Here is a 27,475-nt window from a genome sequence, read left to right on the forward strand (position 1 = left end):
TATATGCCGCCGCCCTCCGCTCCTCCTATCCAGACACACAGGAAGGCTGCACGGGCACTCACCTTCTCTCTGGTTGGCCAGGTGGCATCAGGAGATTGGAGGCTGAGCTCCTTCATCTTCAGTCACGGGGCAGCTCAGCTGGAGGCAGGTGCGGAGAGGTCGGGTGAGCGCAGGCTGAAGGAGCTGCTGCGGCTCCCACATGGACATGCTGCCGCCCGCACACATGCCTTGTAGAGATGGCACCTGGAGCCGGGTGCTGTCATCTGGCCGCTGCCACCACCTAGAGGCCTCAACTGTCCAGCTGTCCGCACCTACTGCCACCGGGATGCAACCGCTCCGTGCTGGGGCCGCTATTCCTCGGGCAGTACCTGATTTGTCAGTCAGCCCCTGAGCCACAGAGCCCCAGCGGGGGTAGGTGGAGCCGCCGGCATCGACATCAGTGATTAAGCACAAGCAAATTAGACGGCCGCGAGGCCCCTGTCAGTGCGGGGCCTTAGGCGGCCGCCTAATTTGCCCAATTAGAGAGCCGCCTCTGTTAGGCTGTTATAGTGTTCTTGGCCAAGCTGTGCTACTGTTGCAGTGAAGCTCAAGAATTTGGCTGTGCTCTCTGGTAGGAATGTCTAGATTGCAAAACTTGATGCACAGAATTATAAATACAGCACAGTAGTAGTTTGTAGATTGTGGGTATTTAACCGCTTGCCTAAAGTATACATTTAAAGTGACCCTACTGCTAGTGTCATTGAAAAAAACTGAACTCAACCTACAAAAGCAGAAGAAGAATACACACCTTATGCCAACGGGCAGTATACTGAAACTTCGCTTTCTTGTTGAGCTCCAGCTGAAAGTGTTGAACAGTGTATCCCCATCCTTCCCTGTTGCTGACCTTCCCGCTGACGCCTATGTCACTACAGGAAACAGTAATGATGTAGGCAGCAGTGAGAAACCACAATGTACAGTGGGTAACAAATTATAAGACACGCTCAGAAGTGTTGTATAGCCATGGCGCTTGGAGCGCAGCAAGAGAGTTACATTTTAAAATACAGCCTGCCATAAAGAAGGGTATTCATCATCTTCCCTTGCAGACTTCTTTTAGTATTATTCTAGCAAAAAGGTCAATTAAAAAAATTATCATTTTCAATTTGCGCAACGGAAAAAAAAAAACGCTGCATAATTATCTATTGTAATATATAGTCACAGTTGCTATATGTAGGTAGTTTCACTCAAATCTTTAGTGGTGAAAAAACACTAGGTTATTCTCACTTATACTGGTAGTAAACTCTTGTTGTTTTATTTTTACCTACAGGCAAGCTTATAATAAAGCTTACCTGTAGTTAAGATGAAAATCTTCTAAACCTGCACCGTTTAAGAGATATTCCAGTGAGCAGCAGCCAATGAAGTCACCGTCATGTTCTCTGAAGGCACGACATACCCGTGCCATTCCTTCAGAGTCTTGTGCCGAGGCCGAGACTCCTGCCCGCATGAGCAGGAGTGACGTCATTGTGGATTGGCCAGTCAGACGGCCAGAGACCGCGAACCTGAGAGGAAGACCAGGGGTAGATGAAAGCCTCTACAGCGGTGACCGCTTCGTTTTAAGGTAAATCTTTCATAATGTGCTAGCTTGGGGTGCATACTAGCACATTATAATACTGCCTTGCAGGGGGAAACTTTTTTTTTTATAGAGTTTACCACTGCGTTAAGAAAGATATAAAAATGCTTGCTTTTGGAATGGAAATTTTAATTTACTATTGCTTCCGATATTTTTTTTTTAGGAATATTGGCTTATGAGAAAATGTAATTAATATTTTATTTTTTGTGTTTTATTTATGTATTTATTTTTCAGTATATTTTATACAATGACTTAGGTTAGGATCGTCATTTGAAAGCTCCTCTAGGGTAGGTGTTCTATAATGAGCTGCTTAATACCGCAATGTTAATAATGTAGAAATAGACAAGTAAATACCCAATACCATACTAATTAATCAGTAATAGGGACTCTTGGAAGTAAGCTTTTGTAACTAATGCTGAAAATGAATAACGTATAATCTCTATGTATACATTTCAGAAATTGAACACAAAAATTGTTCTAGACTTCAATATATTTTATATAATTCAGAGGTGACCCATGGAGAAAAGCATTGTAGGAAATGCCACAAAGGTTAGTCATTAAGAATAGATTCCTGTGGTTCTATTCTGAGTGCAGGAAGTAAGGAGGTTAAGTGCACGGCTATCCACATATAATTAACAAAGCTCAATACAACCCTTTTATTTTATGCTTCAGTATTCATCAATTGATTTAGCTAGCTTCATTAATTGTTTTATTTACACCAGATGTAATTCATCCATAACAGATCTTTAAACTTTGCTATGCAGCAAGAGGAGGAATTTATCTCTTGATACTTTGTCATTTAATTTATATTGAACAAACCAAGAGAAACAAGTGCTTGATGTGTAATTTCAGTGACGAAACCTGACCTAGAAACACTAAAAGACAAAGAACCTGGTTCTCAATTAAAACTAGTAAGCCATGCTTGACAAATTGGTGTCCATTCGGGTTTCATCATGCTCTATGACAGAAAAGTCTTTCCCAGTGCTGAAGTATGTGATCCTATTTACTGAACTCTTGAACCAGAAAACATGCTACAAGAATCATCTGAGCTGTTTAAATTTCAATTTAAAAGGATAAATGGATAAGAGAGCCCGGTGTGATTAATCTTACATCTGGATAAATCGATGATACAAATAAATAGAGCAACTGTAACATGTACGTGTAGAGAAGATACCATTTTTAAATAATTAAGATGTTTTAATACACTCTCCATGATCTGTTATGTCAATTTCCTAAAGTGATTGTAAAGGGTATTTTTTAATAATAAACTTGTTATACTTACCTGCTCTGTATAATGGTTTTGCACAGAGCACACCCGATCCTTCTCTTCTAGGGGCCTCCACCAATGCTCCTGGCTCCTCCTCTTCTCGGTGTGCCACCACTGGAAGCCACTTCCTGTGATGGCACACCTGCAAGCTCGATCCCGACCTGCACTGCCTGTGTCTATAGCTACAGACAGCGTGGCTTAGTCCTACCCCTGCTCCTTCATTACAGGAATTTGACAGCAGCAGGAGCCAATGGCTCCCATTGTTGCCTTTCTGTCCTGTGAGGAGGAAGGAAGAGAGCAGAGAGAGCTGCTGCCCTTAGGCACAGAGCTAGATTGAGATCGAGTTTAGGTTAGTACTTAGAGGAGCTAGGGAGGGGACCTGCACACAAAAGGTTTTTTACCTATAAATGATAAAAGGGGGATTATTACATGTATCAGCTATACTAATACATGCTATTAGTATTATCTGACTAAAGTAATATTAAACCCTCCTTTCTTTTTATTTTAAAATGTTTGCTTATGTCAAGGCAAACTACAACTGTTTTTAGAGAATGTATCCATAATGTATTACTGTCCTGCACAGAGCCCTGACCTCAACCCAATAGAAAACCTTTCGGATGAATTAGTGTGTAAAATGCGAACCAAGCCTTCTTGTCCGTATCAGTGCCTGACCTCACAAATGCGCTTCTGGAAGAATGGTCAAACATTCCCATAGACACACTCCTAAACCTTGTGGACAGCTTCCCAGAAGAGTTGAAGCTGTTATAGTGGCAGAGGATGGGCCAACTTAATAGTGAGCCCTACGGACTTAGACTGTGATGCCATTATAGTTCATGTGCGTGTAAAGGCAGGTGTCCCAATACTTTTGACAATATAGTGTGTGTGTGTGTGTGTGTGTGTGTGTGTGTGTGTGTGTGTGTGTGTGTGTGTGTGTGTGTGTGTGTGTGTGTGTGTGTGTGTGTGTGTGTGTGTGTGTGTGTGTGTGTGTGTGTGTGTGTGTGTGTGTGTGTGTGTGTGTTAAATAAATAAATATATATGTATGTATATATTAGGCTGCTTATTCCTTGACTGTCTAGGGTATCGAACAGGGTGCTTACGTTGGAGATACCTGTAAAATAACATTCTAACGCTTTCAAATATGTAATGCACATTCAAAATTCTCACTTTATGCATGTTTATTTTGGAAGAAGACCAAACCAGGAAACGTCAAAGGGGAAGTAGAGTGTTTTTGTACATATTCTTGATTTTTTCCGGACCATAAAAAAAAAAAAAAAAAACGTTTTACATTTACTTGTAGCAAGAAATTGGTGTAATCAGGGCAGTTTTTCACACTTACTGTAGAGTAATTTTATTGCTAGACTGTGCATAGATTTTAATGTGGTCTCCTGTTGTTTAGCTTTCTTAATGTACACTATTTATGTCAGAAAAAGCCTACAAGCCTACCCTCCCCCCCCCCCTCCATTCTCACCTACTTTAGAACTTACAAGTCTGCATGAAGTCTCAATTGGACAGAGATGGAACTGTCACCTTACTCATAAAAACGTGCATTTTTTGCAGGCAGCCATTACAAAATAAATGTGACCATACCAGTACAAATGCTTTCAAAAAGTTTAAAAGACACACATTACCTTTATCTGGTAGTTACTACAAAGCTGACTTCTGTTGAGGAAGGTGAATTCAGAGACTCCCCAGCCTATTCCTCCAACATAACATTCTTTAGGCAAAGGTGCAGGAGTGCCTGGTGCAGCACGACATAAATACTTCACTTCGCTAGTGCTTTCATGGGATGGCATTCGTTCTCCCACATATTGGGTACAATCAGGGAGCTTTGGTCTGTAATCTCTGACATAGTCTGGACCTGTAGAAGACACAATGGTTGAACTTCCTCAGGTAACATTGAAGTAGTTGTAGAGTTTCACAAGTCTACGTGTATCTAGACAAGACCAGGGGAGTATTTGGGCTTGTTAAATTACTGGTCACACAATTACATACACCCATTATAAATTTTACTTATATGGGTGCCTTTCTACTAATTTGCCTTCACAGTTAATTTGAATCTTAGTTCTTCCTAAGTTATGCTCTCATGGGCTAGGGGATTGTGGAACCTCTGTGCTTGAGGTTCAGAGTCTAAGGAGCACCTGATCCCCACCAGAGCTCCTTATGCTGAAGATGGATTTCACTGCTGGGCAGCTCCCAGGTTGCAGGCTACAGCTGATCATATTCAGAGAGGTACAGTGTAACGAAACGTCCCACACTCTGCTTGAGTGCTTTCGTCATATAACGCTTCCTCCCAGTCTGAATATAGATATCAGATATTCCAACCGCTGATAACAACAAACAAGACAATACTTGTTTGGTTTCTAAACATGGGCTGTTTTATATGAGATGACACACAAATATATGCAGCAGGCTGACAGTACAAACTGTAACCAGGAACATAAATAACATGAGCTAGTTTACTAATCAATTACCCAGACTTGGTGATTCAGAGTTATGACCTTTCAGGGTAGACTTGCCATCATCTAGCTCACTGACTATACAATACACATTATCATAAATATCAACACAGAACTCCTTCATACAATTGCAGGGGTAATTAGCACAAACAACAATGGGTGAAAGACTCTTGGAAGCCATACTAGACTTATTTACATTATAGCAGACAAAAGACAGACAGGTGGCTGGAGTTGATGACATCAGCATCTTCTAACAGTATGTGTCCCAACAGTATGAATCAGTCACTAGTTCTAATATTGCATATACAGGGTTCCCAGAGTTTGTGTGTCTTGGGGGGACATGGACCTGAATCCAAAGTAACACCACCTCAAGGGTCCCCAGGAATACAGCTCACAAAGAGCACCATTCCCCCAAAATCAGTAGGCAAGAGGCCAGCATTCAGTCCCCTCCAAAAGCCTCTGTCCTGGGTGAGTCCATCACACACAGGATGCAAGAGTTAAGAAAGAACATGGGAACACAGGGAACATGCTGGGGCAAGAAGACTGGCGTGAACTCTGGGGTGCACATGGAACACAATGGTGCTGGAAGGCTGGATGCAGCTAGGGTTTACAGGAATATACAAAAGATTGAATAGGTACTAGGAACTCTGAACAGGTACTAAGACCTGGGGCTTGTAGCCAGACATGCTACATAGTGCTCAGTTCAACATTGTTAGACAGTGAAAGTGTAATGTGTAAAGTCCATGGTACCCTGAAAGCTTAAGTACAGAGGAGGTTAAACACCAATCACTTTAGAAAAAATAGGAGAGAAAGAAGTGTACCATGGTGTCACCCAAATGAGCTTCCAAGATGGCATGTCAGCTTTTACAAAGTGTAGATGAAAGGAATAGCTTGGAGGACCATGTGCCTAGGATGATTAAACAAATGCCTATATTTTAAAGATGAAATTGATTTTTTGTTTTTTTAAAATTTGTTAAATACATTCCAGGTGCATCACAACAAAAGGTTTACAAGCTTGTTATATTGTTAAAGCAGCCATACCCTGTGTAGAAAAGCCTGTACCTTTCCAGCAAGCTGTAGAGAAGGATCCTTGCTCTCTGGGTAGAAACAGTGGTCTCTCTGCTAAGGTCACTCATGCGCTTGCTGAGTCAGAGTTAGAACTCGCCATCATGGAGCACGACGCTGACTTAGCAGTGGTTGTGTTGATCATCTGTAAGGAGCCCACCGCTTCGGCACAGAGAGCAAGGGTCCTTTTCTGCAGCATGTTGGCAGGGAACAGGTTTAACTGCTTAGGCTATGGCTGCTTTCTGAATAAAACAAATTGTAAGACTTTACACACTTTATGGTTTGTTGTGACTGTATTGGTCACATTTAGCTACAGGCAGCCATGGAGACAATTATTGACTGGCCCATGGGCCCTGTCTTGCAACAATACACCAAAGTAGAAATATATCAACATCACTTAAATGTAATTAATTTTCCTGTATATACAACTAATAATGCTTAATGCATTATTTGTCTCAGGGCAGAAATATCAATGCTTTTGAAAGGCACTAGGTGTGTTTCTCTTGGCTCTACACTGTACCCTAGCCTGTGCAGATTGACCACAAATGCTTTTAACGACATACAATATTATTTGTATTGGGTTACTGGGATTGTCAATAAACTTTTTAAGCCTTTTGAGTGTATTATTTATTCTTATGTGTGTATAAAAGCAGGTAAATATTGAGCGCAGTCCGAAACTATTGATATGGAGTTCCGTTGCTTAGCTATGTCTATATTAAAGGCCTTGTGCCACAAAGTTAAGGTTGTATTTCATGTATTCAGTGTGCAACTATAACACTAGATTAATAGTTATGGATCATCTAGACATTCTAGACCAGTAATGGCGAACCTTGGCACCCCAGATGTTTTGGAACTACATTTCCCATGATGCTCTTGCACTCTGCAGTGGAGTTGAGCATCATGGGAAATGTAGTTTCAAAACATCTGGGGTGCCAATGTTCGCCATCACTGTTCTAGACATTAATCTGAGATTGTCATCATAAATAAAATAGTTTTAAAGTAAGGCCTTAAACGAGTAGCACATACTGTGCTTGCATTATTGTGCAGTATATTAAAATATCAAACTAAGAAATGCTGTAAGACTTCACGCTTTTGGCTGTAACACATTGTACATAGAAATATGTAGATGACAACTGGTTATAATGCAAGAGCAACTGAATCCATTTACACACAGACTGAAGGTAAAACACACAGACTTTGTTTTTGTTTACATCCTTCTCCTGTGGCTCAGAGAAGATGCAATATATCTTTTTCTTTATTCAGAAGAAAAAGAGTGCAAGGATTGGTTATACAGAGAGTGATCACTGTGATAGCCAATCACAAACTATCACAGTGATCATGTGATCGGGAGCCAGGCCTCTGCTGACTCATTAGTACAAGACCCAAAGCCATCGGTGATAGCTTGGATTACATGATAAGAGTGCACTCTGGAGCACATTCTTGCACAAACACAGGTGCACATACTTAATGTGGTGCCTCGTAAGATGGCCTCTTCTGTGAAGCCTCATATACTGTGTGTATGACACTGGTGAAAACAAGTTAATACTCTTAAACTGATACTAGCATATATTAAAAAAGAAAAATATAGTGCTTTGTATATACTGTCGGTTTTTTTTTTTTGTTGTTGGTTTTTTTTTTTTTTTTGAATAATGGTCAGGTTTGGAAGATTTATTATTATTTTTTTTTATTTTTTGAAAAAAAACAGCAGATGTCATTATATGCTTCTCTTCTTCTCATGTTTTCCAGATTATTTTGGTGATAAAAACCTGCTGTTTCCAGAACACAGTAGCTCAAGCTGAAATTTAGAAGCAGTGATCCAGCTCCCTTCCCACACCCTCCCTGTCTGTTCTATTTAGGTAGCTTCATCTAAACTTTTAGTATCTGAAAGCAAGCAGCTTCTGTCTTGCTTTCCCTTTGGAAAACCCATAGTGCTCTGGGAATCCTGTGTTGTGAGTGCACACTGTATGAAATATTTATATGTAAAGAAATATATATAAATATGCTAGCTGTCATTGACAAAAAAATTACAATCCTGACACAAAAGGCTAAAAGTTCTAATAAAAATAAGCTACAAAAATGTGATGTTAACCATGAAAACTAACAAAGGCTAAGTTCACCTTTTCACAGTTATTTTTAACAGTAAACTCAATTTATATTTCACTATAGAAGCTGAGTTTACTGTTAAAAATAACTGTGAAAAGCAAGACTCCGGTGGGTGTATAAAGATGTCTGCTTGCCGACTTCTAACTCTAGGCTTAGGATGAGTGCGGGTGTACCAAGATGGCCGCAGTGCAAGGTCAATTTGGTTGCATATTCTGATGGGTAGCGGCTTTCTGACATCATCTCTCACCGTCTGCCCTGCATCACTGCAGCTCAGCTTCTGACAGAACACCGCTATCACTGTGCAGGCGCAGGCAGCAGAGAGATTACATCATCTCTTGCTGCCCGCCCGCCCTCACTCTGGGACACAGCCACTGGCAAGTGACAATCCGCATCTTGTGGCAGGCGACATTGGCAAGTGACAATCCACATCTGGTGGCAGGGGATGTGGCAAGTGACATGACAAGTGACAATCTGCATCTGGTGGCAGGAGACAGTGACAAGTGACAATCCACATCTGGTGGCAGGAGACAGTGACAAGTGACAATCCGCATCTGGTGGCAGGCAATGGTGGAAGTGACATGCTGCATTTGGTGGCAGGCAACGGTGGCAAGTGACATGCTGCATCTGGTGGCAGGCAACGGTGGCAAGTGACATGCTGCATCTGGTGGCAGGCAACGGTGGCAAGTGACCTGCATCTGGTGGCAGGCAACGGTGGCAAGTGACATACTCAGGGCTCCCACTGATTCTGCATTATGGCGAGTTGAACTATATCATTTTATATTACAATGTAATAATAGAAATAATGCGCTTCAATCATCCTGACACCATATCAACCATGGCACCGTGATGATTGAAGCACCAACACCAGCCATTGCCCCGACAAATTGCCTGAAAAATTTTCTGGCAGTGCCCCTCCCGAGACTAGACTCTGGATCCGCCCCTGGGTGTAATGTGTGACATGCTCCTCTAAATCAGTATATGTAGAAAGTGCTTGACAGAAAATATGGACAGAGATGTAGTGTCACTATTGCTGATTTGTTAATCATTTTACATCCTAATCATTGTTACTAAATTATTATACAAAAAAAAATACAGTTATGATCTGAGTTATATTGTGTATGATTATTTGTGATATTACAATATACACTTATCATACAATTACAGAATGTAAGCAGGAGTAAAGATCATCAGGGTAAGTTATGGTCCATCCTTTGACATAGATAAAGGCAGTGTATTCCAATACCTAAACAGCACAGAGCACACATTTAGGCTGGGTTCACACTATTGTGAATTGGATGTGGCTTACTCTGCATCCAATTCGCATAGCCGGAGATTGTGATTGGCTCTCTATGGAGCTAGTTCACACATCTCCGCAGAGGCTCCAGTGCGAATTGCACAGGGGCCCTGTGCTTCTTATGGACTATTTCAGGTCTGAATTCAGCCCAAAATTCGGGCTGAAATCGGACCTGAAACGATGAATGGAGACGCACCGGGCTCCTGCTGTGAGCCGCTGCATGCTGTAGTGTGAACCCAGCCTTAAGGCTAGGTTCACACTATTACAGGTGAAGGAAGGTGGCTAAATTGCTGTTTAGCAGACGTACAGAGGTGTTATTAATTCTTAATGGCACTCCCACACATTGGAAACCCTGGTTTCTGGTGCACTGTTTCAATGCGGTTTCCTTGCAGCCATATTTTTTTTTAAAAAAGGTCAGGGACTTTTTCCCTGCATTTGCCACAGGTACAGCAGCCCATTCAAACACGGCCACAGAGAAACGCATATATGTGAACCTAGCATAAGTTGGTGCCATAAAATAATTTTAAAAAATTGTTATTAAATATTTGTATGTTTATGGTATACTGACATCAGAGTACCAAAATATTAGCTGTATTACATTTTTTAAAGGGTTGGTTCACCTTTACCCAAACACTGCCTAGGGACATCTGTAGATAAAAACAAACTGTGCAGCTTTGACTAACATTTTTTTTTTTTTTTTAACAGTATACTTTTATAAAAGTCTGCAGAGTATACAGTTCAGTATAAAAATACAAAAGTAAAGAAAAAATTATTTACAAGGAATAAGTAACACTGTAACAACATCTCATATTCACAAAGAAAGGTAAGGGCAGTAAGCCCAATGTATAGTGCAATAGCAAAACGTAATAATAAGTTGACTAAAGACTAAAAAGACTAAAGTTGAATCATGTTATATGTGTAGGCCATTTACATACCTCATGCAGCCTGACTGGAATACTCCCAGGACGTTGCTAGGACATTGCCAAGTGAGGTCTGGTCATTACTGTTCACCTTCTCCATCACAAGAGTGAGCTCCCAAATACTGCATTTGAGAGCTCACTCTCAAGTTAGCTCTACTGCATCAGGGGAGAGAAAGTGCATGTGCAGGGGTCAGGGCCATCTTAAGAGCATAATAGGCCCCCGGGCAATACAGTACACTGGGGCCCTGTCTACACAATCATGCACGAAAATAAAAATGCAAATTATCAATAAGGCTATATTTCTTGGTACTTCCAACAAAATCAGTGTTTAAACATTAACACAACATTTGGACAATATAACAGGAGTTTGATGGGCACAGTGGCAGCTTTGATGGGCACAGTGGCTATGTTTGATGGGCACAGTGGCTATGTTTGATGGGCACAGTGGCAGCTTTTGATGGGCACAGTGGCAGCCTTTGATGGGCACAGTGGCTGCATTTGATGTGCACAGTGGCTGTGTTTAATGGGCACAGTGGCTGCGTTTAATGGGCACAGTGGCATCTTTTGATGGGCACAGTGGCAGCTTTGATGGGCACAGTGGCTGCTTTTGATGGGCACAGTGGCAGCGTTTGATGGGTACAGTGGCTGCGTTTGATGGGCACAGTGGCAGCTTTGGACACAGTGGCAGCTTTGATGGGCACAGTGGCTGAGTTTGATGGGCACAGTGGCAGCTTTGATGGGCACAGTGGAAGCGTTTGATGGGCACAGCGACAGCTTTGATGGGCACAGTGACAGCTTTGATGGGCACAGTGGCAGCTTTGATGGGCACAGTGGCTGTGTTTGATGGGCACAGTGACAGCTTTGATGGGCACAGTGGCTGTTTGATGGGCATCATGTCTGAAGAACATGGCAGAGGTGAGCGGAGCTTGTTCACTAGCAGCTAGGGGGGCCCCGGGGCGCTATGAATGCTGGGGCGGCCGCGGCCTCTGACTGACGTCACTGGTTGCTAGCTAGACGCCGGGCGACCGGCGATTCTAGCAACTGAGCAACCAGCGCAGTCAGTCAACTAAAGCAGCAGATTGCAGCGCTGAGAATGGTACCTGGATGGGGCCCTCAAGACAAGTTGGGCCCCCGGGCAACTGCCCAGCGTGCCCAGTGGAAAAAACGGCCCTGGCAGGGCTTGGAAACAAAGAAAAAGCTCACTCCTGTGATGGTGAAGGTGGGCAGTAATGGCTAGGGTTCACTTAGCAATAACCTAGCAACGTCCTGGAAGTATTCCAGTAAGGCTTCAGGAGATATGTGCATTACCTTGAAAAAGTATTCATACCCCTTGAAATTTTCCACGTTTTGTCATGTTACAACCAAAAGTGTAAATGTATTTTATTGTGATTTTCTGTGATAGACCAACACAAAGTGGCACATAATTGTAAAGTGGAAGGAAAATGATAAATGATTTTCAATTTTTTTTACAAATAAATATGTGAAAAGTGTGTCGTGCATTTGTATTCAGCCCCCCTGAGTCAATACTTTGTAGAACCACCTTTCGCTGTAATTACAGATGCAAGTCTTTGTGGGGATGTCTCCACCAGCTTTGAACATCTGGAGAGTGACATTTTTGCACATTCTTCTTTGCAAAATAGCTCAAGCTCTGTCGGATTGGATGGAGAGCGTCTGTGAACAGCAATTTTCAAGTCTTGCCACAGATTCTCAATTGGATTTAGGTCTGGACTTTGACTGGGCCATTCTAACACATGAATATGCTTTGATCTAAACCATTCCATTGTAGCTCTGGCTGTATGTTTAGTGTCGTTGTCCTGCTGGAAGGTGAACCTCCGCCCTAGTCTCAAGTTTTTTTGCAGATTTTCTTCTAAGATCGATCTGTATTTGGCTTCATACCTCTTCCAATCAACTCTGAACAGCTTCCCTGTCTCTGCAGAAGAAAAGCATCCCCAAAACATGATGCTGCCACCACCATGTTTCACGGTGGGGATGGTGTGTTCAGGGTGATGTGCAGTGTTAGTTTTCCACCACACATTTGCTTTTAGGCCAAAAAGTTCAATTTTGGTCTCATCTGACCAGAGCACCTTCTTCCACATATTTACTGTGGACAGATTCTCCCACCTGAGCTGCGAATCTCTGCAGCTCCTCCAGAGTTTCCATGGGCCTCCTGGCTGCTTTTCTGATTAATGCTCTCCTTGCCCAGCCTGTCAGTTTAGGTGGACGGCCATGTCTTGGTAGGTTTGCAGTTGTGCCATACTCTTTTCATTTTCAGATGATGGATTGAAAAGTGCTCTGTGAGATATTCAAAGCTTGGGATATTTTTTATAACCTAACCCTGCTGTAAACTTCTTCACAACTTAATCCCTGGCCTGTGGTGTGTTCCTTGGCCTTCATGATGCTGTTTGTTCACTAACGTTCTCTAACAAACCTCTGAGGGCTTCACAGAACAGCTGTATTTATACTGAGATTTAAAGAGAGGTATGGGTTTGGGGGTTTTTCCCCCATCATACTTACCTAGGTGGATGCAGCATTGCTCCAAAGCTGCATCTGTCCCCCTGGCGCCTCTACACTGAGAACCGAGCGATCAAACGTCGCCGATGGCCCGAGACTCACAGCTCCCCGAGCAGAGAGCTGCTGACTGTCAGTCAGCAGCTCTTTACTCTGCTCCTCCACGCTTACTAGAGCGTATAGCTGTGGAGGGGTGGGGAGAGGCTGAGATGGGTGTCAGTTCAGGCACCTGGCGGATCCAGACTTTATTGTCATGATAACGCGGTGCCTGAACTGATTCCTGTGACGTCAGCAGAGAGCGGACTTCAGCCCACTCTCGGCTGAAAACGCGTCACAGGAGTGCAAACAAATTGCACTCCTGTGACCCATAGGAGAAGCCCAGCCAAACGAGCTCAGGGTGGACTTCTCCTTTAAATTACACACAAGTGGACTCTGTTTACTAATTAGGTGACTTCTGAAGGCAATGGGTTCCACTAGATTTTAGTTAGGGGTATCAGAGTTAAGGGGGCTAAATACAAATGCACGCCACACTTTTCACATATTTATTTGTAAAACATTTTGAAAACCATTTATCATTTTCCTTCTACATCACAATTATGTGCCACTTTGTGTTTGCCTATCACATAAAATTCAAATAAAATACATTTACGTTTTTGGTTGTAACATGACGGAATGTGGAAAATGTCATGGGGTATGAATACTTTTTCAAGGCACTGTAAATGGCCTACACCTATAGCAAGGGCATTGTACAACTTTAATCAGAGCTGCACAGTTTGTTTTTATCTACAAACGCCCCTTATCTGCATAGGCAGTTTTTGTAAAGGTGAACCATATTTTACCTAAAAAATAAGTAATATTTATTTACTAATTAAACAAAGTAATTTTTATTGACACATTTCTCAGTGTCTTGATTACTGTAAGTAATATTTAATTCACTCGGGGTGCTGCATGTTAAATATTTCTAAGCACAGAGAAATAGCAAGAAGTTTGACTCTATGCAGATTCAATGCAAATGATATGCTTTCATCTGCAAAATAGCAAAGAATTAATAGGACCAGCCGACCTAAAAACTGATATGTACCAGAATCTACCAAAAATATGTATCCAATTTGATGGGTTATTTAAATAAAAGCAGCCATGCCTATTGACTTTCTACAGCTAACTACTTAGCAATTACAGCAGGATTTTAAAGTTTTTTTGAAATGTGTCTCAGCCTGCTGTACAACATGGTGATCCTATAGAAACATGGAACTCAAAGAGCACGTACAGCCTTTTATTTTATAATGTTAATATTGAGGCTTTCCCAATCTACTGTTGCAATTTACCTGTATAAAGCATCCTTTTTCCTGATTCATAATGAGGTCGGCAGGAGTAGGATGTGGCGGGCCGGCCATGATGCTTCTGATGCATGATGTGGGACTTGGCAGCTAAAAGACATGGGATATTCAGTAAGTCTGCATGAATGAAGGAAGGCTGGAGCTTGATCAGCCAGCAGTCACTGAACAGTGTAATAAGACTCTGCTCCCTGTCCCTTAGCCAAACAATATCTCCCCGGCAACACTGTCACCTGGGTGACCATAAAGGTCTCATTATTAGTGGATAAAACTGACAGTGGTCAGTGGAACACTGAAATGAAGCAAAATATAGGTTTATAAGAATTTTCCTTTTTTATGGACCACAAAGTGCTTATTTATAAAACATGACGTGACATTTATGCTTAAGAATGCTGCTGTATGACATTGTGTGCGCATAACTGGTTATACATAATTGCCCAATATTTTATTCAGGTACCTTTTGAATAAGGCAAAGTACGTGTCTCATTAGACACAGCAATAGAGGGTTTCTGTAGTGCAACTTATTTTTTATTTATGAAATAAACACATATGTGGTGACTTTAATCCGGTATAAACTTTTACCAGAGGAGGCAACCTTCTTATTTCTGTACAATAGACTCACAAAAAAAGAGAAAAAAAGGACTTTACATATGCCTCCAATAGTAAACTCCATCTAATTTAAAAAGATATCATCCACTGTTATTAATTCATATAATATGTGACACATACAAATAATTGTTAAAACTAAGTCATTAAAGAACATTTGAGGTCATGATCACACAAACAACCAATCCCTTGATATTCCCATTAGGATGCTAAAAAGATCGCTGTGATAGGGTCAACGCATTTCACAGGAACACCCTCAAAGGAATATCATCATGTAATTACAATGCCACATGAACAAACTAAAAGTTAACAAAACATGATTGAATATAACAGCAATATAATGGATCAAAATAAAACAACAATATATTACACAAAAATACTAGTCTCTAGGGAAAGCAAAAAACAGGTAAAAAAATATAATAAAGAGTAAAAATAATATAAATATATCTATTTCAAAACACATCCTCATGTTAAATCAATAAATGTATTGAATGACCTAAATCATTGAAAGAGATTGTGTGATACAGTCTGATCTCAATCCAATGTTGTGCAAGAGAGCAATGTCTCTCTCCCTCCTCCCAGAGCAGATTGATAGTAGCGATTGGCTAATGTTGAATCCTATGACGAGGGAGAGGGGGCAAAACAAAGCCCCACTGTCTGTGTCTATGGACGCAGGCAGCTGGGCTGAGGATTGATACTGCACAAGTACCTCCCTTGGCAAACGTCTTGCTACGGGGGTACTCAAAAGGGGGGAGGTGTCAAAATTGCCAGCGGGGGACCCAAGAAAAGGAGGATCAGGGCTGCTGTGTGCAAAACCATTACACAGAGCAGGTAAGTGTAGTATGTCAAAATCATCAATGTCAGACAACAGTGAGGGGAGTAACATGATGGCAGTAACCGCTGGTGATACCCCAGTGGAAAACAAATGACATACCATACCAGTCGCTATAACTTCCTTTTTCTTGAAGGGAATCTTGCTGCAACAGCTACCCAAGTACAGGGGGCCAGATCAGGACTTGGGTGATTGGATCAGAAGATTGTGAAGCCTGATCTGACCATAGGTAATTCCTCCCCCTACATTTCCTCTCCCTGGAGAGGAGGTGCTTAAAGCTGGCCATAGATGGATTGAATCCTGGCTGGTTCAGCAGGGACCAGCCAAGATTCAATCTATCTATGGGCAGGCTGGTTGTTCTGAAGTCGATCAACTACTCAACTTCCGTACAACCAGCCACCCAGTTTTTTTTAATGCGATCACTGCCAGCAGCTATAGCTGCCAACAGGGATTATTGTGTTCTGCCAGCAGAAAACTGCAAATTCTATGGGCTGCCTAAGAGTGGATATGATCACAATATACTGTACATATTTTTATATTCTCATTGGGAGAAAACTATTTAATCTTAGATCTCTAAAGAAGACAGGCGACCACCCAATGAAATTGGACCAAAAGTGGTTCAATCTCAAACTGCATAAAGGGTTCTTTACTATTGGAGCTGTAAGGATATGGAACCCTCTTTTCAAAGTTGTGGTTAATTTGTTCATAAATGACCTGGAGGATGGGATAAACAGTTCCATCTCTGTATTTGCAGACGATACTAAGCTAAGCAGGGCAATAACTTCTCCGCAGGATGTGGAAATCTTGCAAAAAGACCTGAACAAATTAATGGGGTGGGCGACTACATGGCAAATGAGGTTCAATGTAGAAAAATGTAAAATAATGCATTTGGGTGTCAAAAATATGAATGCAATCTATACACTGGGGGGAGAACCTCTGGGGGAATCTAGGATGGAAAAGGACTTGGGGGTCCTAGTGGATGATAGGCTCAGCAACGGCATGCAATGCCAAGCTGCTGCTAATAAAGCAAACAGAATATTGGCATGCATTAAAAGGGGGATCAACTGCAGAGATAAAACGATAATTCTCCCGCTCTACAAGACTCTGGTCCGCCCGCACCTGGAGTATGCTGTCCAGTTCTGGGCACCAGTCCTCAGGAGGGACGTACTGGAAATGGAGCGAGTACAAAGAAGGGCAACAAAGCTAATAAAGGGTCTGGAGGATCTTAGTTATGAGGAAAGGTTGCGAGCACTGAACTTATTCTCTCTGGAGAAGAGACGCTTGAGAGGGGATATGATTTCAATTTACAAATACTGTACTGGTGACCCCACAATAGGGATAAAACTTTTTCGCAGAAGAGAGTTTAATAAGACTCGTGGCCACTCATTGCAATTAGAGGAAAAGAGGTTTAACCTTAAACTACGTAGAGGGTTCTTTACTGTAAGAGCGGCAAGGATGTGGAATTCCCTTCCACAGGCGGTGGTCTCAGCGGGGAGCATTGATAGCTTCAAGAAACTATTAGATAATCACCTGAATGACCGCAATATACAGGGATATGTAATGTAATACTGACACATAATCACACACATAGGTTGGACTTGATGGACTTGTGTCTTTTTTCAACCTCACCTACTATGTGTCAGCAGGTAGTTTGGATAAATCGAAAAAATTTTAGATGTGTTTCCTAATGAACTCAATGTACAGGAATAGTAAAAAATTGTAGTGACAAACAAACACACAGACAGGTTGAACTGGATGGACCGGTGTCTTTATTTAACCTTACCAACTATGTAAGTACAGTATGTAGGAGCGGAGGGGTGTCCCCAATCCTCTTGATGGAAAAAGGATAGTAGCCTCTGCTTTTGCATGGATTACAGGCAATTGAATACTGTCACTACAAGAGACACCCAATCCAAGTTTTTCCCAACAATGAATCTTGCCAGTGGATAATTACAGATCCCTGTTGCCAAGGCAGACCGACCAAAGACTGCTTTTATTACCACCATGTTATATCCCGAGTTATATCAGTTAAAGAGGATGCCCTGTGGGCTGAACAACACAACTACCTCCTTGCAGAGAACAATTGAACTCTGTCTCTATATGACCCTCGGTAGGATCTTGATTTGTTTTGATGAAATGATATTTCCGACCGCCTCTGAAGAACACATCACTCACCTGATTATATGTTTGCCAAGCTTGATAAGATCAAGTACCTAGGACACACTGGGTAGGCCAGAAGGGGAGCCAGACAAAGGTGGAATGGGGAACAACAGGAAGGGTTTGATTTCCTAAAGCTGTCAGCTCCCTTTAGCACTAACGCTAGTACCCAGGGCCTGGGGCCATGGTTTTGCAAGCATCGTCTACGGCAGTTGCAGCCTACATGCAACCGAGAGAAATCCTGTAAACTACAGCTCTATCAAGCTATCTGAACACTGTCTTTGCTAATGAAGAGTTTAAGCTTTTAAGGCTTCGGTGGTACATTGTATGTTGATGCGCTTTCCTTTGATTGGCCCTCAATTGTCCCTCTAATTGTGCTTTGAAATAGTTAAAAATGTATAAATCTGCTCCAAGTTCCTAGAAAGTTAAGAAATATTTTAAAAATGCTTTAAGGTATGCTTTGTAAATGAGAATGTACTGTATACCAAATATACAGTATAGTGGGAGTTTCTCAAATTTGACCACAAAAGGAGAAATACACTTTAACTGCCCTCTGCTGGTCTAGGGTATGCTTTGATGATAGTCTGGGAGCAGAGTGATATGCATATAGTAAAATTCGATAAGGCCAAATTCCCTTACTTCAATATTTCCTTTTCTTCATTAAAAAAAACAACAGATGACATCTCAGGGCCTATAGGGGTCAGGGTTTCTGGGTCCCAAAGCTCTATGGACTCAGTATGCTCCAGATTATCAAGGAGTTTCAGAAACAAGTCCCTGACCATTGGTAACATATCTGCCAATAAGGAGCCCCCTAATTTAGATATTATTAAAATGTTTATTGGAAACTGTGCCTTCTAACTCTACTTTTCCTAAGCAGCCAGATTTATAAACATGTCATACTGGCATATAGCATGACTATGGTACAGCAGACTACCCAGAGTAGTAGACAGTTGGATAGGCTGAATGTCTTTGTCCATCACCAAATAATTTCTCTCATATATTAGGAGATGAAAATAGTTTTAGAAAGATGTGATATTCCACTGCTGAAGGAACTCAAATAGTAATTGTCCTTCTGAGAGTTTGTACCATGGAAACCATTAGTCCTCAAACATAGAAAGCTGCAGATGATCCAGTACTTCTGGTTCCACAGACAAGCGGGCAAATCAATATGTTCTGTGTTGTTCCACAGCTCTAAACAGCAAAGCTGCTCTTGTTCTTGTGGTTCCACAATGTAGGTTCTGTTTTCACCTTGTTCCTGCACAGGACTAAATGCTATAGGCATTGGCTGGTCTGTTGTTCCCAGTTACAGTGGGGACGGAAAGTATGCAGACCCCCTTACATTTTTCACTCTTTGTTATATTGCAGCCATTTGCTAAAATAATTTAGGTTCAGTTTTTCCTCATTAATGTACACACAGCACCCCATATTGACAGAAAAACACAGAATCGTTGATATTTTTGCTGTGACACCCATATATTTAACTCAGGTGCTGTCCATTTCTTCTGATCATCCTTGAGATGGTTCTACACCTTCATTTGAGTCAAGCTGTGTTTGATTATACTGATTGGACATGAATAGGAAAGCCACACACCTGTCTATATAAGACCTTACAGCTCACAGTGCACGTCAGAGCAAATGAGAATCATGAGGTCAAAAGGAACTGCCTGAAGAGCTCAGAGACAGAATTGTGGCAAGGCACAGATCTGGCCAAGGTTCCAAAAAAATTCTGCTGCACTTAAGGTTCCTAAGAGCACAGTGGCCTCCATAATCCTTAAATGGAAGACATTTGGGATGACCAGAACCCTTCCTAGAGCTAGCCGCCCGGCCAAACTGAGCTATCGGGGGAGAAGAGCCTTGGTGAGAGAGGTAAAGAAGGACCCAAAGATCACTGTGGCTGAGCTCCAGAGATGCAGTCGGTAGATGGGAGAAAGTTGTAGAAAGTCAACCATCACTGCAGCCCTCCACCAGTCGGGGCTTTATGGCAGAGTGGCCCGACGGAAGCCTCTCCTCAGTGCAAGACACATGAAAGCCCACATGGATTTTGCTAAAAAACACCTGAAGGACTCCAAGATGGTGAGAAATAAGATTCTCTGGTCTGATAAGACCAAGATAGAACTTTTTGGCCTTAATTCCAAGCAGTGTGTGTGGAGAAAACCAGGCACTGCTCATCACCTGTCCAATACAGTTCCAACATTGAAGCATGGTGGTGGCAGCATCATGCTGTGGGGGTGTTTTTCAGCTGCAGGGACAGGATGACTGGTTGCAATCGAGGGAAAGATGAATGCAGCCAAGTACAGGGATATCCTGGACGAAAACCTTCTCCAGAGTGCTCAGGACCTCATACTGGGCTGAAGGTTCACCTTCCAACAAGACAATGACCCTAAGCACACAGCTAAAATAACGAAGGAGTGGCTTCACAACAACACCGTGACTGTTCTTGAATGGCCCAGCCAGAGCCCTGACTTAAACCCAATTGAGCATCTCTGGAGAGACCTAAAAATGGCTGTCCACCAACGTTTACCATCCAACCTGACAGAACTGGAGAGGATCTGCAAGGAGGAATGGCAGAGGATCCCCAAATCCAGGTGTGAAAAACTTGTTGCATCTTTCCCAAAAAGACTCATGGTTGTATTAGATCAAAAGGGTGCTTCTACTAAATACTGAGCAAAGGGTCTGAATACTTAGGACCATGTGATATTTCAGTTTTCTTTTTTAATAAATCTGCAAAAATGTCAACAATTCTGTGTTTTTCTGTCAATATGGGGTGTTGTGTGTACATTAATTAGGAAAAAAATGAACTTAAATGATTTTAGCAAATGGCTGCAATATAACAAAGAGTGAAAAATTTAAGGGGGTCTGAATACTTTCCGTCCCCACTGTATCCGCGTCCACTACCGGACCTGAACTCTGACTTTTACCTTGTTTAATATATCCGCAACCAGCTCAGTCCTCTAGACAGTCACCACAGTGTACCCTCCTGCATTAGACCTACTCCCTTCTACTTTCTTGTCTTCGAGTCTCTGGTCATGAGTAGGATGAACCTGGAGGTTAAGACCTTAGGTCAACATGCATCAAAATCTAAGTCCATCCTTAGGAGCTCGGGTGAATAACAGCTGGGACTGGCTCCTAGACTCTTCACCCTGGGGAATCCCAAGTTACCTGCTCTCACCTGGGACTATCTGCCTACTTCTGTTAGTCATTTATCCTATTCTCAGGTCTAATCTGCCCTACGGAGCCCTGCTTTTCTGTGAACTGACTGTCAGCCTACACTTCTTCAGTAACCTTACCTTCCCTCTTTGGGGTATACCTTACAGTGCCACTAGAGGGTATATATTTTCGCAGCCACAACCTTGACAAGAGTATTGACAAGCAGACCCTTTGTGATCCTGGAAAGTGCCCAGACATCTTGAATTTTCCCTGTCCAAACTTGCTTGTAACAATTGAGTCCCACTTCCACATTGCAAATTGAGAGTAGCTATGGTGATTTTAGTATGGGATTGTACACCCCATTATCACCCATCAGGCCATAACAACATACCTAAATAATAAAGTAAACACACAATAAGGATTGTGGAAAAATTTAGGCCGTGGCCCCTTTAGTGGGTTTAAATCTGTTTTAATTATGAAATAAACTTTAACCTTTAATACCAAACAGAACTGCTGTTAACCATTAACAGACCAACATGCTTAATCACCAAGACTCAAGCAGTAAAACCTTAAACCAACCAAATAACAGTTTACTATCCACTGTCCACCCACGAATTGGGTGACATTACCCCATAAAGATGGACCTTTAATACCAAACAGAACCACTGGCAACCATATACTATATGTGCTTAGTCACCAAGACTCAAGCAGTAATATCTTACACCAACCAAATAACAGCATACCAACTACTGTCCACCCACAAAGTGGGCGACATTACCTACATAAAGGTGGACTAGCAAAAGATCCAAAAGGGAGGCTGAAGGTAATCCAGAGGTGAGTCCAGCTGACAGAGCTGAGGTAAATGCTGATTCCGCCCAGCGACAGGAAAGGATATACTGTACAAGGGAAAGATCACCCTCAATTGTCAGCCTTTTTCCCTCCAAAGATTTGTCACCATTCCAGCACTCAGCTGACTGAAGATATGCCCAGCAGCTGAGGTAAATTCTCCAAGTAACAGCAAAGCAGCCCTGGGAGACATGTACTTAATAATATAATTTATTTAAAAACAAATGGGTGACAATCCCACAGGGCCAGTATTTTCACGGCCCTTACATTCTTTGAGAAAATAAATAAAGTTCCTTCCAGTTTTGAGGATATCCTATCCAAATGTATGGGACTTGGTGTTCTCGGTTAACACATTTCAGAATAATTTGTAGCTGTAGATCGCTCCTGAAGCCTCCAATCTTGTAGAAAGATGCCAGAATGATTTACTTTTATTTAGAGACAAGTTTACTACTGATAAGAAACCAGATGACTGTTTTGATGAGGGATCTGCCAGCTACAGTATAGTTTAAACCTTATAGCTCTTTAAAAAGTCCATAAATATAACAATGCCATGGATGAGCAGCAAGTGTCAACAGATGCTTTGACTACACAATTGAATACTGTCATTGTGCACATTAGAACGGATAGCAAACTCAATGTTCTCAATCCAGACAAACTGGACGTTGGTGACAGCAGATGGGACTATAGGATCTCTACAGAAAGATATTAGAGAAAGATGTTGATAAAATAGAATAAGTTCAGAGACGGGTAACAAAAATGGTGAAGGGTTTGGGGGATAAAAAATATCGAGAATGACTTCAGGAACTTAAAGTGGAGCTCCACCCAAAAAGGGAAGCTTTGCTCATCTGTCTCTGGTTTTCACTGTGGCAAACTCAGCCTGATGTTCTACTCCCCTCCTCCTTCCCCTGCAGCTGGACCAGTATGCACAGTAGGGAACCAGTAGTGAAGCCGCAAGGTTCCACTGCCCGTTTCCCTTAGCCGAAAGCCAATTGAAATATCTGCTCGTGTGAGGACACCGCTGGACTCCTGGACAGATAAGTGCCCTAATATTATAAGCCTGGAGCTCCACTTTAATATGTACAGGTATGTAAGGTTCAGGAGCGCAGTTTTTTCATTATGAAACCGAAATCAAGAACACAGGGACATGACCTCAAACTAACTGGAGGGAAGTTCAAAACTAATCTTAGAAAATTATTTTAATGAAAGGGTAGTTGATGCTTGGAATAAACTACCAGCAGAGATAGTGAGACAGTCAACAATAAATGGGAAGGTTTGTAGCAGCGCTAGAAAAAACAATATATTACTATAATAGACTGCACCAGTGGTAATTGACAACAATACTCCAATATAAACTGTAGTGATTAACAATATTATTATTATAAAATTCATTAAATGTGTTGAGGTTAAATAAAGATGAAAACGTCCTTCCATATATACTGATTGTGCTCAAATTCCATAACCAAAGTGTGGGTAAAAGTTTCTTAGAAAAAATGAATAAATCCTCCACCGCAACCACAGTGATAACACCACACAGAATGCACGCTTACCTTAAGGCAAGCTCTGTAAGCCTGCGACCTATTACCCGGAAAGGGCCCTCATCCGGGGGAGATTTAGGGCGAACGATGTCCCAGCAAATCCTACAGAAGTGGTCAGCATACAGCACAAGTCACCCCAATCACGAATTCAAACAGGTGGCCAAATATGGATGCCGTTCAGATGTTCCCCAGAATGAAAAGGTTCACCATAGCGTAATACTGACAAACCATTGTTTATTAAGATTATAAAATAACACTTACAATATCCAGGAAGTATAAAAGCATAACAGCCGGCCGGCTAGTACGAGCACCCGTCCCTCGAACAACACACGCGAAGACGTCAGCACGTCCGAAACATTTGGTTTATAGCGCGGTATTTTTTACTTATTTATCTTGTTTAGTCAAGAGTAAATGGCTTCAAACATGTTTGGGACAAACATAGATCTATATTCAGGCACTAAAGTTAACGAAAAAAAAAATATGGGCAGACTCGATAGACTACTCGGTCTTTTTCTGCCGTCACTGTTCTATGTTTCTATGTTACATGTGATCTTATCACTTCACAGTTCAGGCAGAAAGCCAAAGCATAACTTTCTAGAATCAGGTGCCGCCACATTTGTAATACTGCAGTAAGCAGCTCTTGGGAGGATAAAGCAATGACCTGTGCAGATTGTATGATTCAGATGGAGCAGATGTCTGATCTGAAATGAGAATTTACATATTGTCAAATATTACAGGTGTCACTTCCTTATAGTATGGCAACCTGAAAGTGTCCCCCCCTCCCCTTAAGAAAAAAAGAATTAACAGCTTGTGTAATTGTCTCACTTCTCTTCTCAATTCTGAACTGAAATACAAGTGAGATTAATAAAAGTTTTATTTTTAGTGAGATAATTTTTAAGACAGGCCGTACATGGTGCAAATTTCTTTCCTCATCCTAGTCTATAGGGATGCAGACATTGCAGCTTTTCTTATCAGAGCACTGAGAATACACCTGGCGGTTATTGCCCATTCAAAAAATAATTGTAAGAAAAGTGATAGTGAAAAGCACAACTTCTTTAGAACAGAGTAAGGGATACATCTGTAAAACAGTGGCAATTTACATATATAATTCAGCTAAAAGAAACTACTTTTCTAACAAAACTGTAGGTATACTTTGAAAAATAATAAGTAGAGGGGCAGGAGACGGAGCCTAGCAGAGCAGACATGCATTGTTAGAGCTCCACACTGCTGAGGAGAGAAGAGAAGGACAAAGCAGAGCCTGCAGGCTCAAAAGGTATCCATTTGAACCTTTTTGCCCCAGGGAACAAACTGTGAAAGTTTGGGCAGGAAATATGGTACTGGGAGGAAACCGTGGCAGAAATAAAAATCACCTCACAAAGAGCTCACAGGCACTCACTGCAGCTGAAGCAGCTCCAGTCACCTCACAAGATACAGCATCAGGGCGCTCTCACAGACAGAAAATGTCACAGCAAGACTCTCCATTTGAGTCAGATACAGAACAAATCCTCTCACAAACTTCTCCACAAGCCTCCTCAGTATCCCCAGTAATATTATTACAATTTGAAAAGATGCTTCATAAGGCTTTAAAACAAACCTCAGACCAAATAACAAAAAGCCTAACCAAAGAAATAAGAGAGCTGGGAAACCGCACCGCAGCCTTAGAAATAAAAATGGATGAAATTGAAATTACAACCCAAGAAAATATAACAGAATTGGAACAATTAAAAAAAGAGAATTTAATACTTCAAACTAAGCTCGAAGATTACGAAAATAGAGCCAGACGTTCAAACTTGCGCATAAGGGGAATACCTGAAACTGTGACAGACCTGCAATCTACTATTACTGCTCTATTACAAGAACTAAAGCCAGATATCCCTATTGAACGTTTAGAACTGGACAGAGTACACAGAGCCCTCACAGCCAAAAAGAAAGATGGACCCCCACGTGATATAATCACAAAATTTCACTATTACAGAACGAAAGAACAAATACTAATTGCTGCAAGAGAAAAAAAGGAACTTAATTTTCAAGGACACAATTATCAAATTTTTGCTGACCTATCCCAACTTACTATTACTAAAAGACGATCCATGAAACCCCAACTAATGGAACTGCAACGCCACAACATTATGTATCAATGGGGCTTCCCCTTTTCAGTCAGATTTAACTACCAAGGTACAATTTACAGAAGCAGATCAGCAGATGAACTACAACAAACCCTTTTAAAATTAAATCTGACAGAACCCACAAGCAGCAACACTCCCACACGCAAAAGAATGGCATCATCTTCACCTTCAGGCAGCACCCAGAAAATTTCAGAACAAAATGGGAATCATCATTCTCACAAAAGAGGCCGTTATGCCACATCATCCATGGACCAAGAAGATTCAATGGACTGACATCCTAATTCCTGATATCTCTTCATTTATTATACTAAGAGATGGTTCTCTATAAAAAAACCTGTATTTATAACTGAATGTAACTGCATTCTGATAGTCACACACTGTGTGGGATCATGTTACATTCCAGTTATATTTCTTATTACTTCTGATTCATATAGCCTTAGAATATATAAGTGAAATAAGGAAATTCTTGTTCAGTTATATATTATCAGGTAATAACAATAGATTTATTACTTTTTAGGACAAATATGTTCAATAATCCAGAAGTAATGGAAGCTTTTTCTTTCTTTTCTTAAAACAAATATATTATTACCTAACTAGTTCCTAGAATTATGTTTTTGTTTATTCTAATCTGAAGCAATACAACCTCAATTTTATGAGTTAACATTTCTAAACAGTTGCATATGAATAAAATATGTAATTGTTTACTCTAAAAGGGTTAAAATCCCAAAATAATTCAAACTATCTTCATCAATACCAAAGTTATTAACAGTACCTTTCTAACTGAATTATTTAGCCTAGGGCAACACTAACCATATACAACCACCCTGGAATAAATAATTTCAACAAAAACTATATTCTGCACTCCAATTAATGAAACATCATTTTGATGTCTTTTGACATAGCACTTCTCTCCTGTAAGCGGAAGATCCGTGTACCCCCATTAGCCCTCCTCATTCTCCCAATCATATTATGTGGGAGTGTGACGAAGGCACTTATTCCCCTGAGAGAGATATTTATTCTCTTTCACGGGTAAATTGTGATTACTTGCAAAAAATAATTTATACAGTGTATCATCTAATCTCATATGTTTTTTGTTTACTCTTTACTCCAGAATTCACTGGTTTCTTTTCTATCTATTCATCTCTTCAGTCCACACAGGTTGATCTGCGCAGTCAGCTCTGCATAACAAAAAGTAAGTCAAAACTATTTGATCTATTGCCATGGCACCACTGAATATACTTTCCCTGAATGTTCAGGGAATAAATGTCCCTCAAAAAAGGACCAAAGCCTTCCGTACTTTCCATAACAAGAAGGCTCACATAGTATGCTTCCAAGAAACACACTTCACCAAAGATTCTACTCCAAAATATATTTCTCCTTTTTATCAACAAATTTACACGGCTTCTGCCTGTACCAAGCAAAGGGGAACTCTAATTGCATTTCACCGATCCACACCATTCACCTTATCATCAGAAATTAAAGACCCAGAAGGTAGATACCTGATACTCATGGGTTATATAATGGATACAGCAATCACGGTGATTTCCTACTACGCTCCTAACAAACAACCTACACCATTCCTCTCACATATATTACAAGTGATTAATACACACAAAATAGGAACAGTGATAATGTGTGGGGATTCGAACCAGGTCCTCCTCCCATTTCTAGAT

General features: G+C 41.3%; 1 protein-coding gene across 2 annotated transcripts in view; it reads right to left on the bottom strand.

Moving 5' to 3' along the window:
- Positions 1-27,475, bottom strand: part of SPMIP2 (sperm microtubule inner protein 2) — a 105,998-nt gene that overhangs the window by 48,285 nt on the left and 30,238 nt on the right. The window contains exons 2-3 of one of the 2 annotated variants that reach the window (XM_073605887.1): positions 14,545-14,646; positions 4,502-4,731 (exon numbers count right to left, since the gene is read on the bottom strand). In XM_073605887.1, the coding sequence (XP_073461988.1) occupies positions 4,502-4,731; positions 14,545-14,629 (315 nt within the window). In that variant the 5' untranslated portion in view covers positions 14,630-14,646. Of the gene's footprint in view, positions 1-4,501; positions 4,732-14,544; positions 14,746-27,475 lie in introns of those variants that run through there. The other variant, XM_073605878.1, reaches the window with a different exon arrangement.

Source organism: Aquarana catesbeiana, linkage group LG01, assembly GCF_042186555.1.
Source record: "Aquarana catesbeiana isolate 2022-GZ linkage group LG01, ASM4218655v1, whole genome shotgun sequence".
NCBI lineage: Eukaryota > Metazoa > Chordata > Amphibia > Anura > Ranidae > Aquarana > Aquarana catesbeiana.